Source organism: Curcuma longa, unplaced genomic scaffold, assembly GCF_044706935.1.
Source record: "Curcuma longa cultivar G26 ecotype Majalengka, Jawa Barat unplaced genomic scaffold, ITB_CL_G26_1.1 contig_23091, whole genome shotgun sequence".
Taxonomy (NCBI): Eukaryota; Viridiplantae; Streptophyta; class Magnoliopsida; order Zingiberales; family Zingiberaceae; genus Curcuma; species Curcuma longa.
The window spans coordinates 1-12,599 of record NW_027432078.1 but is presented as its reverse complement, the minus strand read 5'-3'; the positions used below and the strand labels follow the sequence as shown (position 1 = coordinate 12,599).

Sequence of the window (12,599 nt, the reverse complement as noted above, 5' to 3'; positions counted from 1 at the left end):
AAAGGACTAGTGCAGCCATTGTGTGTGATCATTGCATCTTGCTCTCTAATAAATTTTCACAAATTTTCCTTACATCCACTTTGTTCTATATTTGCTTACATTTCATGCACGATAGTTACAGAGAAAAACATGCAACTCCTTCACGCTAGCCCCTTTATTTACATGGTGGCTAAGAAATGCAACTATATGATAAATTGAAAAGAATCACTCATATAACTCTTTAACCGGAGAGAGAAACCCTAGCAGCAGTTCGGCAGCCTCACAGCCTTCTGGGAGTGGTAGTGGCATACTGACTTATATTATCATCTCATTTGATTATTATTTAATGTTGATATGAATAACAGATGGCTGACTGACATAATTCTGTTTCCTTTTGTAAAACAAGAGCCATTTCCTTGCTTGATGGAGTTTTTATTGTTGCTTCAAAACTTAATCTTTACTATATTTGCAGACTAATGAGCTCTACCAGTTGGCCTCTGTAGCTTTCTGCTTATTGCTGGCTTGGGTAAGTGGATGCTGACCTTTTTCAAATATAGCTCAAAGTTTCCACTAGCATTTTATATCTCATGATAAATGTTATTTCATCAGGTTAGTGATTATTTAGGTCTAAGTCTTGAGTTAGGGTCATTTGTTGCTGGTGTTATGATATCTACGACGGACTATGCTCATCATACCCTAGAACAGGTATGCTGGTTTCCTTATATTTGGCTCATTAAGATTTTGGTTGCAAAATTCAAATTCAGCTGAAGGCATCTTCGTCTCAACTCTATGTAATTTGCTTGAAGGGATTACTTAAGTTTCTTAGTCATTTGAATATACATTCAGGATGGACTTTTGTGTCATTTGTTATATGTTTTAGTAAACCATCATCATGTCTTGATGACTCACAATGATTCTGTTTTTTTTTTCCAACCATGCTTACTGAATTAAAGTTACTCTGCGCCTTGACTTTGGAAAATTTTAAGATCTACCTCTACCGGCTAAAGCAAAGCAATAGAAATGTAAAATACTGAGATTCATATCATGCCTTGCCCTACAAAGCTGAATTGTGTTAACATATATGGAAAGCACATTTTCTTTCAAAATGACACAGAAGCTGATATGCTGATTAGGGTTCATAACCAAGTAAACTTGGCAATCTCTCTTTGAATCCCTCATATTTACTTTTTTAATTAGAACCCACTATTAGGTTTTAATTTATTGTGTAATTTGATAAAGCACAGCAATAAATAAAAATGAAACAAGATGATAATTTGGTCATTGGTAGCTTAGGTCCAGAATTGCTCTTTTTTCCCCAATTGTCTTATGCTTTTAGCTTTTTAACTGTTATTCTTGGGTGTTTAGGTGGAAGCAATCAGGAATCTATTTGCTGCACTTTTCCTTGCTTGCATTGGCATGCTCATACATGTTCAGTTCCTCTGGCACCATGTTGATATATTGTTAGCATCAGTTATTCTGGTTGTGATAGTTAAGACAGTTGTGGCAACTGTTGTAGTGAAAGCCTTTGGATACGGCATCAGGACAGCATTTCTCGTAAGTTTCATTTCTGAAATTTTCATTATTTGTTAGAATTATTTGCATTGTGTTCTAATGGTATATTGCTATTTATTTGCAACCAAGGTGAGTTTGTCATTAGCTCAAATTGGGGAATTTGCATTTGTTCTGTTAAGTCGAGCTTCAAATCTTCATCTAATTGAGGTGAATTTTTGCATTTTTTTTCTTCTCATGTTTGGATTAGGTTGAATTGGATTTTAGATTTTTCCCTCTTTGATCTGTCATCTTTTATGTTTTACACACACACACACACACATTACACATTAGATTATGATTTTGTTCTCATCCTTTGCAGGGGAAAATGTATCTATTACTTTTAGGAACAACAGCACTTAGCCTGGTGAGTTTTTTGTATTTCTGTTTATTCAACTATTACCTTCTTTATTCTGTTTTCGTTGTTCCAAAGTTGAACTCATTCCTCCTGGATCAGGTAACAACTCCCCTAATGTTCAAGCTAATTCCTGTTATAATCCACCTTGGTAATCTCATGCGATGGTTTTCATCGGAGGCTAGCCTGCAGAATGAGGTAACATTTTTTTTCCTCTTCTTTATCTATGACTTCATGAGCAATTTGATAGGCATCGGCAACTTAGGTCCTTTGGAGGTTTTTAGATTGGTTCATTTTTTTCCTTTAACGAAATAGTTTGGACCCGAAGATACACTCTGCTCTCCTGACATATACCTGAGCTCTATTCTACTGTGCTTCTGGAAATTATCCGGTTTCAGATTGAACCGGATGGCTTTCACTAAATAGAACTGCACTGATTCAGCCTCTGGTTCCTAGTTTAATTGTTTGAGTCAGCCGATCTGGCTCATCCTCAAAGTTTGATCCTTTTTGTTTTTTTATGCTATCTACAGGATAAAACTACCATACATGAAGCTTATGACAGGTCGTTGTAGCATCAAAATTCTTAGAACCCCTTTCTCAGCTGCGCAGCTACGGCAGGTGGTTTAGTGGTGAAAAATGGGCAGTGCCAACTAGCGCAGCAGAATACCTAAACTAATCTGGGTGGTACACTTTGTAACTTAGAGTTAGGCTTCACATATTCTTGTGTGTATATATATATACATCTTAGTGAATGATGAAGATGATACTGGTGAAATGGTCGTATTTAGCTAGAAAGAAGAAGAAAAAAAATTCCCTTCATTTTGGGGCATACTTTATGATCATTGGCTGTATGTGACATTGTTATCTCACCTTTTTATTTTTATTTTTTTTTTGTGTTGGTTCTTTTTGTTGCTATTGATTTCCTTCTTTTATTCTTCTATATAAAGCTGATGGCTAAATATTACCACTTGGAAAGGGTGCTCAACATCTCCAAACTGTAGAAACAATGAATTAAGGTGATAAAACTTGGATGAACTCCCACGATCCGATGAAGAGTGCCTTAGTTACATCACATTTTTCCTGTGGGAATTTAAGGTGTGGTAGATTAAGAAGTCTTGATATTTTTTTAATTTCTTTTTCTAAACGATTATAAATTTACTAAAAAACCCACAAGAACTTGCATTAAATGCTAAGAAAAGTCACCATGTAATTCTGGCATACTTCTTCAAGATGTGGTGGCTATACGCAACAAACCAAGATATGCATTGAAAAATTCAAACCTTAATATATCAGCCTTTGGTGTTAAATTTCAAGCAAATGGATTTATTTATGACGCTAACTAGTAGTAGATGCAAAATACTAATTTCATTTTCATGCTTATTATTCCAAGTGAAGACCATGTCATGAAAAAAAGAGAGGTTCTTGTTTACTTTTTCTTATTTTCTAAGCCAATCCGGTTCCCGTAGACTTTGACATTTTATCGTTGAATATGTAATTGAAATGTTGGCAAAAATTCTAATGCTCATACATGTTTATTAAATAATCATCTAAAATAACACAAACCGAGTCAAGTTGTATGATATCTAAGTTTATTTGATAAAGTAACAACGTTAAATCAAATCGAGCTTAAAATGAATTTAGCTTTTGAAATTATTATTCAAGTTTAATTTAATTTCTTTTTTATTTGCTCGAGCTTATTTCAAATTTGGCTTAAGTTTGATTGGTTTAGATGATTCAATGACAAAATATGTATTTAAGAAGGAAAACATATTCAAAATAAATAAAGAAATGAACTTAATTCCTTACCTGGGTTAACCTAAAAGGTACCAACTCGGGCTTCTTGAGCTGTAACCCTTTGTCAAACAAGCAACTGAAATCAACATGGATGCAGTCACCAGTAGTCGAGTCAAACAGAATGTTATGACCATGCCTATCCCCTAGGCCTACAATGTGCCCAACCATGGACCAAACAGCACAGGTATGCACATAAGCTACCCTTGCTCGGAACCACGAAGCTGGATCTGAGAAAGTAGTCAAGAACCATTTGTGGAAAACAGTTACGGAACAAAATAATGTACTTTTAATTAGAATTTTCCAAGCAGAAACATGCAAAAAAGCAGAGCTCAATTGATAAATCCAGGTTAGTAATCTTAGTGCTCAGCATGCATTATGCAAGAAAAATGTGAATGGAACGACTCATCAACTTAATTTTTAGGTTGTCATTGTTGTTCATCCAGATCAAACTGACTGCTGCATAACTTGCTTTTATTTCAGCCGTGCGCGGGCAAACCACAAAAATGCTCATACCTTTTTTGGTCGTTGAAGAGAAGAAAGGATTTCAGCCTTGTCTAATATGTCAGATATCATAACACGATCAGAGGTTGAAAAGACATCAAAACTACGTGAAATAATGTCATAAGTGGGTAAAGTGACAGCAAGAGCCTGCTGGACTGGCAAGATGATCCCTAGCGGCATCATTCTTTTTAAGGCACTAAATTCGGTTGAGATATTAATTGTGTTCGACCCTCGCTGACTAGGATGACAGCACAGCTTAATGAGGTACTCAATCAGGCTATCAAATTGAATAAACAAATCCCTATTTTCACTTGCAATTTGAGACCCTTTTCTTGCAGCTTGTATGATCTCAGCAGCAGCTTCGCGCCTAGCAGCAACTGCTGACTTAGAAACTGCAGCCATAGCCCAAAGAACTTGCTGTGGGTATTCTTGTAGCGCTGTTGTAATTATGCGTTTAACAATAAGAGCTATTTCTTTATTTTGGAGGCAGATGCGGGAAACCAATTGAGATAGCACAGTTAGCCATTGATATGTCGGCAACTCCCTCAGACAAGCCTTTATAATTTTTGAGATATGAAAGAAAAGACAGATAAATAATTACAAAGTATAATGTAGTGATGTACTGAGTATGGAATAGAAAATGCGAATACCTTTGTGAAGACAGTTTTCATAGTCTCATTGGTTGAGGAACCATCTCGGTGATATATGCTACCAAATTCAAACCAAAGTGTAAGCAATCTTGGAAGAGCTTGGAACAGGTACTTGTGCCCTTTGTGAAGTCCTTTTGCATAAAACATTAAGATATCAGGTAGATACGTCCACCATAGCTTCTCTTCAGTAGATGGAATCAAAGAGCTACCAGCAGTGCGGGAAGCAAGATTATCTTCTTGACGTTTCCTGGCATCAACATGAAAATCATCACAATATTTTGCCAAGAAAAAGTATCCTTTTTCCCACTTAGGTTGCAGGTCCCTCACTTTAGAATGATTTTTGATAATCTCCTCTTTATGCTTTTGACCTGTATAGTGAATCCATCTTGTGTAGAGGAGAATGATTTTAGCTTGATCTCGGTCCTCCTTTGGTGCTTGATAATCTTCTGTTGTTTTTCAGGACCTTTAGAATTCCTGTGATGGTTGAAGAAGTAGCCAAAATATTGAATAGTTCTGATGACCTTCCAAGACTTTCTAAAGAATCATTTTGTTGGCCTTTTAAATAGCATCAATCGTAAAATGCTTCGCTCTAAAGATCTCTGGTTGCAGAAACAAGCCTTGAAGCGCATTGAAAAGTTGATTGAGATGATGAGTCCCTTATCTCAGTACACATATTCCCAAATTTATGATTCTTTTGATCTATGCTATTGATAAGGAAGCACTTCAAGCTGAAGGACTCTCAGTCTTATATTTTTTTATCAAGAAGCTGGCTAAACTATCACCATCTAGCACCAAAGATATAATCTCACAGGTTCTAGCTGAATTTATTCTGTGTTTGGAGAAATGCAAAGAAAATCCTTCTGTACATTTAGGTAAAATTGGTCATATCTTGGAAGATTTTGTTGTTAAGAATCAACTTGTACTCGAGCAGCAAATTAGACAACTTCCTCTTTTGCCTAGTCTTCCAGCATTGAACAAAGTCATACAGGAGACAAGGGCATCAACATGTCTGCGTGGTCAGTTGGACTGTGCTGTTGATGGTCTTAATCATGAAAGTCTAAATGTAAGATATATGATGGCGTGTGAGTTACGTGAACTGTTGAATTTGGAAAGAGAGGAAGTTACCACTCTTATTGCTGAAGATTGTATTATGGATTTGGATGTTATAAGCTCCTTAATCTCATCACTACTTAAAGGTTGTGCAGAGGAGTCAAGGGCAGAAGTTGGCCGACAGTTGAAGTTAGCATGTGCAGATTGTTTAGGCGCACTTGGTGCAATAGACCCAGATAAATTTAAAGCGCTTCGAAGATATTCGGAGCGCTTTAAAATTGAATGCTCTGATGATGACTTAATTTTTGAACTGATTGACAAACATCTTGCCAAGGCATTCAGAACTGCTTCTAATACAATTGTCCAGGATTCAGCTGCATTTGCTATACAAGAACTTCTGAAGCTAGCTGGTTGCCAGGCATCACCAAGTGGGAATCTTATGTCTGAAGTTGCAGTTGAAACTTTATTTGAGTGACTTGCAGGATGAGATTAATACAGGGGGTCAAAGGTTGTTGGATCGATTTTCTGATCATGTCAAGGAAATTATTGCAACATGTTTGACTTCAAGGTTCCAACTTCCTGTTGCAAGTGATTCAAAATCTGTTAAAACTGTTTATCGCCCTTCAATGTCATTCCGGAGATGGATATTCTTTTGGATAAGGAAGCTTACTGCTCAGACAACTGGTCCACGCTCCAGTATTTTCAGTGCATGCCACGGAATAGTACGACATGATATGCAGACAGCTGCTTATTTGCTACCGTATTTAGTACTTAATGTTGTCTGCCATGGCACACTTGAAGCAAGGCATAGCATAACAGAGGAAATCTTATCTGTTCTTAATGCTGCAGCTTTAGGGCACAGTGGAGCTACAGTGCATGGAATTGCTGGTGGACAGAGTGAAGTATGCATACAGGCGGTTTTTACTCTTCTTGATAATCTAGGTCAATGGGTTGATGATCTTAAAGTTGAAAGGGAAGCTATGGTCAATGTATCTGAGTTACTAGCATCCATTCCAAAAGTTACTCTTGCTAAGGCCTCCTTCAGATGCCAGGCTCATGCTCGTGCACTGATGTATTTTGAATCACATGTCCGAGAGAAGTCCGGTTCATTCAATCCAGCTGCTGTGAGAATCAGATTTGATAAGCCTGAGGATCAAGTTCCACTGATTCAGCCACCACAAGAAGTGATTCAGATTATCCCTTTGCGGATGAAGACATATCATTTTTGATGGAGATCTATAGTGGTTTAGATGAGCCTGATAGCCTCTCTGGTTTGGCTAACTTGAGAAAAACATCCAAACTGCAAGATCAACTTCTAATAAATAAGAAAGCAGGAAATTGGGTAGAAGTACTGACGTTATGTGAACAGGCCTTGCAGGTGGAGCCTACTTCAGTTCAAATGCATTCAGATTTTCTCAATGGTTTGCTTAACATGTGTCACTTTCAAGCCATGGTTACACATGTAGATGGTCTAATCTCTAGAATGCCAGAATATAAGAATACATGGTGCATGCAAGGTGTGCAGGCAGCATGGAGGTTAGGTAGATGGGATCTGATGGATGAGTACCTCTCTTCTGCTGAAAAAGATGTAGCAGGCAATATCTCTGAGAGCATTGCTTCATTTGATTTGGGGCTTGCCAAGATTATCCAGGCCATGATGAAGAAAGATCAGTTCATGGTTGCTGAGAGAATTGCACAATCAAAAGAGGCATTACTTGTTCCCTTGGCAGCCGCTGGTATGGATTCTTATGTCCATGCATATCCGTACATAGTGAAACTTCACATGCTTTGTGAGTTGGAAGATTATAGTGCTCTTCTGGGGCAAGGTTCATTTCTTGAAACATCCTTCACTTTGGATGATCCAAAATTTATAAAAATGACTAAAGACTGGGAAAATCGTTTAAGGTACCTTGAAGTCATCTCCGGAATGACATTGAAGGGCGATAAACAGTATTAACCGATTTTGAATCACTTGCAACAGGAAGTTGGAACCTTGAAGTCAAACATGTTGCAATAATTTCCTTGACATGATCAGAAAATCGATTCAACAACCTTTGACCCCCTGTATTAATCTCATTCTGCTTGTCACTCTCACATATAGTTTGAACTTCAGATATAAGATTCCCACTTGGTGATGTCCGGCAACCAGCTAGTTTCAGAAGTTCTTGTATAGCAAATGCAGCTGAATCCTGGACAATTGTATTAGAAGCAGTTCTGAATGCCCTGGCAAGATGTTTGTGAATCAGTTCAAAAATTAAGTCATCATCAAAGCATTTAATTTTAAAGCCCTTCGAATATCTTCGGAGCGCTTTTCATTTATCTGGGTCCATTGCACCAAGTGCGCCTAAACAATCTGCACAGGCTAACTTCAACTGTCGGCCAACGACTGCCCTTGACTCCTCTGCACAACCTTTAAGTAGTGATGAGCTTATAACATCCAAATCCATAATACAATCTTCAGCAATAAGAGTGGTAACTTCCTCTCTTTCCAAATTCAACAGTTCACGTAACTCACACGCCATCATATATCTTACATTTAGACTTTCATGATTAAGACCATCAACAGTACAGTCCAACTGACCACGCAGACATGTTGATGCCCTTGTCTCCTGTATGACTTTGTTCAATGCTGGAAGACTAGGCAAAAGAGGAAGTTGTCTAATTTGCTGCTTGAGTACAAGTTGATTCTTAACAACAAAATCTTCCAAGATATGACCAATTTTACCTAAATGTACAGAAGGATTTTCTTTGCATTTCTCCAAACACAGAATAAATTCAGCTAGAACCTGTGAGATTATATCTTTGGTGCTAGATGGTGATAGTTTAGTCAGCTGCTTGATAAAAAAATATAAGACTGAGAGTCCTTCAGCTTGAAGTGCTTCCTTATCAATAGCATAGATCAAAAGAACCATAATTTTGGGAATATGTGTACTGAGATAAGGACCCATCATCTCAATCAACTTTTCAATGCGCTTCAAGGCTTATTTCTGCAACCAGAGATCTTTAGAGCGAAGCATTTTACGATCGATGCTATTTAAAAGGCCAACAAAATGATTCTTTAGAAAGCTTGGAAGGTCATCAGAACTATTCAATATTTTGGCTACTTCTTCAACCATCACAGGAATTCTTCCAAATCATCGTCCTGAAAAACAACAAAGCCATTCATCTAATGTCAGAGTCTACTGTCTGCAACATAGCCATAGATATGACATTATAAGGTTGGGCTCTATTGTGCATTCCTTTGTCACAATAGGGGCAGCAGAATCCACTCAGGAGAAGTGCAAAAGCAGATCTGCCTCTCATTGTGATCGCCTAGACAAGCTTGCAAGGACTATCTTGTCCACCATGAGAGTTTGAAGATCCATATAAACATGCCATGTAACCAAAATAATAGGATGCTTGATTGTTATTTGTGTGAAATGACCCACAGATCTGCAGCATTAAACAATCAATAAAAAGTCCAGGATGCAATAGGATGACAGACATAATGCTTAATAAATAAAAAAGATTTTTGATCATTAATAGAATATGGGATTAATAACAATATGAATTAAAAACTTCTAGCAAAATAGGTTTGTGTTTCTATAATCAATTTAAGGGGAATGTTTAGCAATATCTTTCTCAGTGTAAAGGCAATTGAAAACAAAAGGTTCGTATTGTAGCAATACTCCCATGTTTGCCCAAGCCTAGGAACAAAAGGTTGGTATTGTAGCAATACTCCCATGTTTTTTTTTCTATTCAAGTAAAAGAGAATGCTTTCTATAAAACATGTGAGTTGAAAAGTCATTAACAATCTGGCTGTACCTAGATAACAATAACAAAGATGGTAGAATGTAGGACTTAGAAAAACAACAGAAATAAGCAAGCATTAGGGATTTCAATGAATGTAAGTATGTAGTGTGTGTCTAGTAAACATCTACTCACTCAAGTTTTCTGAGCATTTTCTCAAAAAATATCTGACCAGAGCATAATACAATGACTGGCATTGATGTGACAGCTTCAATGCAAACTTCTTCATCTTCATCATGAATAGCCAAGTCCAGAACTTCTAAATCACTTTCATCCTTTAGTTTAGGACCAATCTTTGAGAAAACTTGTACACATAGACATTTAATTTTACCGACTTGACAAGCTTGCTGAATAATAGAATTACAAGTCCAAATTTCAACAACTCTAGTCCACAGCTGCTCCTTTCAACATCAGAACAAACAACTTTTCTCGTGACTCGAGATCTGAATCATGGATGTAGAATTAATCAAGTTGGCATTCAGAAATGCAGGTAGCTAAACTAGAATTAATAATCAAGGATCAAACTTGATATAAGCCTTTGTTAATACAATGCTGGCTCAGATGATAATTACAGGACATGACAGTCATTTCTTGGAGCATTAAAAATACAATTGTAACATCATAAGAAACATGTTGCAGATATACTACCAAAAAAAGAAAACGTGACTTAAAGATTACAAAAATGAACACGTACTTAAATATAAAATAGCAAATAATAAGGCGAAAGATATTGCATAAAAGTTTGTTCGAGATGGTACATGGTCAGCCTAATGCCAGGTGCTTAGGCCGTAGGCAAGGGACCTAGGCAGCCACTGTTAAAACAATATTGAAATAGAAAATAGAAGTATGTTAAATTAAGAAAAAACTAATGTTAATTTTCATGTTTAACAATTATATGCCTAATAATCTAGCATGACAAATAAACAAGTGATAATTGATAATAAGCACTAACCACGTAACAACAAAAAATTTTACATTTCACATTATAACAAAACAAGCAGTAACAAAATTTAAAAAATAATAATGATGAATGAGAAAATAGACAAGAGAAGAGGGAGTTTACACATAGGGAAGAGAAATAAGAAAAGATAGCTAAAATTAGTATAGGCCATTGATATTGAATAAAAAAGGGAGACAAAAGCAGTATGGGATGGGAGGCTCAGGCAAAAAAGGCTCAAACTGTGGGGAGAATTATGGCTACATTTTATATCAAATGAACTGGTTACTTATAAAAAAAAATAATTTTTTCTTTAAACCTGTCTAGACCATCTAAGCGAACTGCTTGAGCTTTACCTAGGTGGTCCACTTGAGTTGATTTTTCAAAGGGCCTCCTATGTATATGGCTATCCCATTGAATGCAGTAAACTTTTTTTTCCACAAAATTAGTAGGGTACATCAGTACATGGGCCTAAACATTAAAAGATTATGCTGTAATAAAAGTAGAAACAGACACTCATCAAGCACTGAACCAAGCAGTGCTTCAGAGTCTCAGACATCTATTCACATGCATAACCACACACACAAAAAAAAAAAAGAATTGCAATAACTACAAAGCTTATTGTATGAGTTCAGGATTCAAACTTCAAAATACTTGACATGCATTAACAAACACTGGATCTTCTCTTAGCATGTTGCTATGTATCATGGGTATGGGTTAGTAATTTCTTGAACTTTCCAGCAATTATCATATCCTCTATCCACAACCTTAACATAGCTTGGTTTGTGGACCAAACAAAAGAACAAATCAAGGTAAACTAAAATTTTTTGTTTGCCTGAATAAAAATGTGAACCAAACAAAAAGAACAGTCCAATTACGCATGTTTGTAGCCAAGTGTTTGGAAGGAACACTAATATTTCAGAATGAAGAAGGAATAGTTGATTCAACCTAAGAGTTTAAGGTTAAAAGTCAGGTGAGCAATGTGTGTAATATTGCTTTGTTTCCACATTCCTTGAATTGACTTTTTATGGTTCTATGTTTTCTTGCTCCTATTTCCTTTAACTGAAATAAATCTTTTTGTGTGTATCTTCTATCATTTCTTTAAAAAAAAGTGATTTCTTGAAATGTGATTAAAATTTAACTAAACAACCTCCTGAAAATAACAATAAAAGATGTTATTTGACTTAACTAACGACCTAAAACAATGTCAGCAAAAAGAAACTGTAGAAACCTAGTTGGTAATTTCATACAACCCAACAAAGAAAATGACAGAGTGTTAAGTGGTGCACACCTTGAAGACACAATATGCTGTGAACAGCTTGTAAATATATTAGCAAAACAGATGCTAATAAGCTTGAATCCTTTGCCTGTGCAGCAAACCAATTAGTTGAGAGTTAATAATGGAGAATGAATAAAAAATTCACAGGTATTGATCTACGGTACATTATTCTGATATTCATTTACAAACCTGCTTGCATATCCAAGGAATCCAAGAAACATGTTGATGGAAAATGCTAGAAGATAATCTAGAATGTGGGTGAGCAGAAAAGGCAAGGCACAGGAGACTAAGAGCTGTTATATTTGTTTCTGGTTTTAATGGAGAAGCTTTCAAATTTGTAGGTTTGGCAGACTCAAGAAACAGAGAAATTGTTCTCCTCATTTCATTTGCAATCTTTTTCTTCTGCTCAATATCCACAAAGAAATCAGAGGTCTTCTGAAGTCTTTACACTCAACAATAGAGTTTATTTCCATTGATCTTTTGCTATTGATTTGTGGCAGCACAGATGACTTTAAATTAGCAATAGATGTGCTAGTATCAACTTCACCTTTTAGAACATCACTGGGAGTCAATATAGTGATTGCTGCTTGAATACATTGGATCATGGGTAAACAAGGTCTTTCCGAACATAACATCCTAATAAGAAATCTAGGTTCCCAAATTTGTGGATGACAACAGTAAACAATTTTTATATAAGCACTGCACATAGCAAACTGA

General features: G+C 36.3%; 1 protein-coding gene and 1 pseudogene across 1 annotated transcript; one reads left to right on the top strand and one right to left on the bottom strand.

Moving 5' to 3' along the window:
• The first annotated feature begins 454 nt into the window (after nt 1–454).
• On the top strand, nt 455–2,765 carry LOC141818048 (K(+) efflux antiporter 4-like). Its single transcript, XM_074705637.1, has 7 exons — nt 455–505; nt 589–684; nt 1,345–1,533; nt 1,621–1,698; nt 1,850–1,894; nt 1,985–2,080; nt 2,413–2,765. Exons 2-7 carry the CDS (start codon nt 643–645, stop codon nt 2,452–2,454), a joined length of 492 nt encoding a protein of 163 aa, XP_074561738.1. The 5' UTR covers nt 455–505; nt 589–642; the 3' UTR covers nt 2,455–2,765.
• Nucleotides 2,766–3,694: 929 nt separating this feature from the next.
• On the bottom strand, nt 3,695–12,589 carry LOC141818047 (serine/threonine-protein kinase ATR-like; annotated as a pseudogene).
• Nucleotides 12,590–12,599: the final 10 nt, after the last annotated feature.

What these genes read in the sequence shown, in the direction of transcription:
- LOC141818048 (XM_074705637.1), top strand. Translation starts at nt 643, where the DNA reads ATGATATCTACGACGGACTATGCTCATCATACCCTAGAACAG. An exon ending in GCATCAGGACAGCATTTCTC is followed by an intron (nt 1,534 to 1,620) that starts GTAAGTTTCATT and finishes TTTGCAACCAAG; the next exon opens with GTGAGTTTGTCATTAGCTCA. An exon ending in CAAATCTTCATCTAATTGAG is followed by an intron (nt 1,699 to 1,849) that starts GTGAATTTTTGC and finishes CATCCTTTGCAG; the next exon opens with GGGAAAATGTATCTATTACT.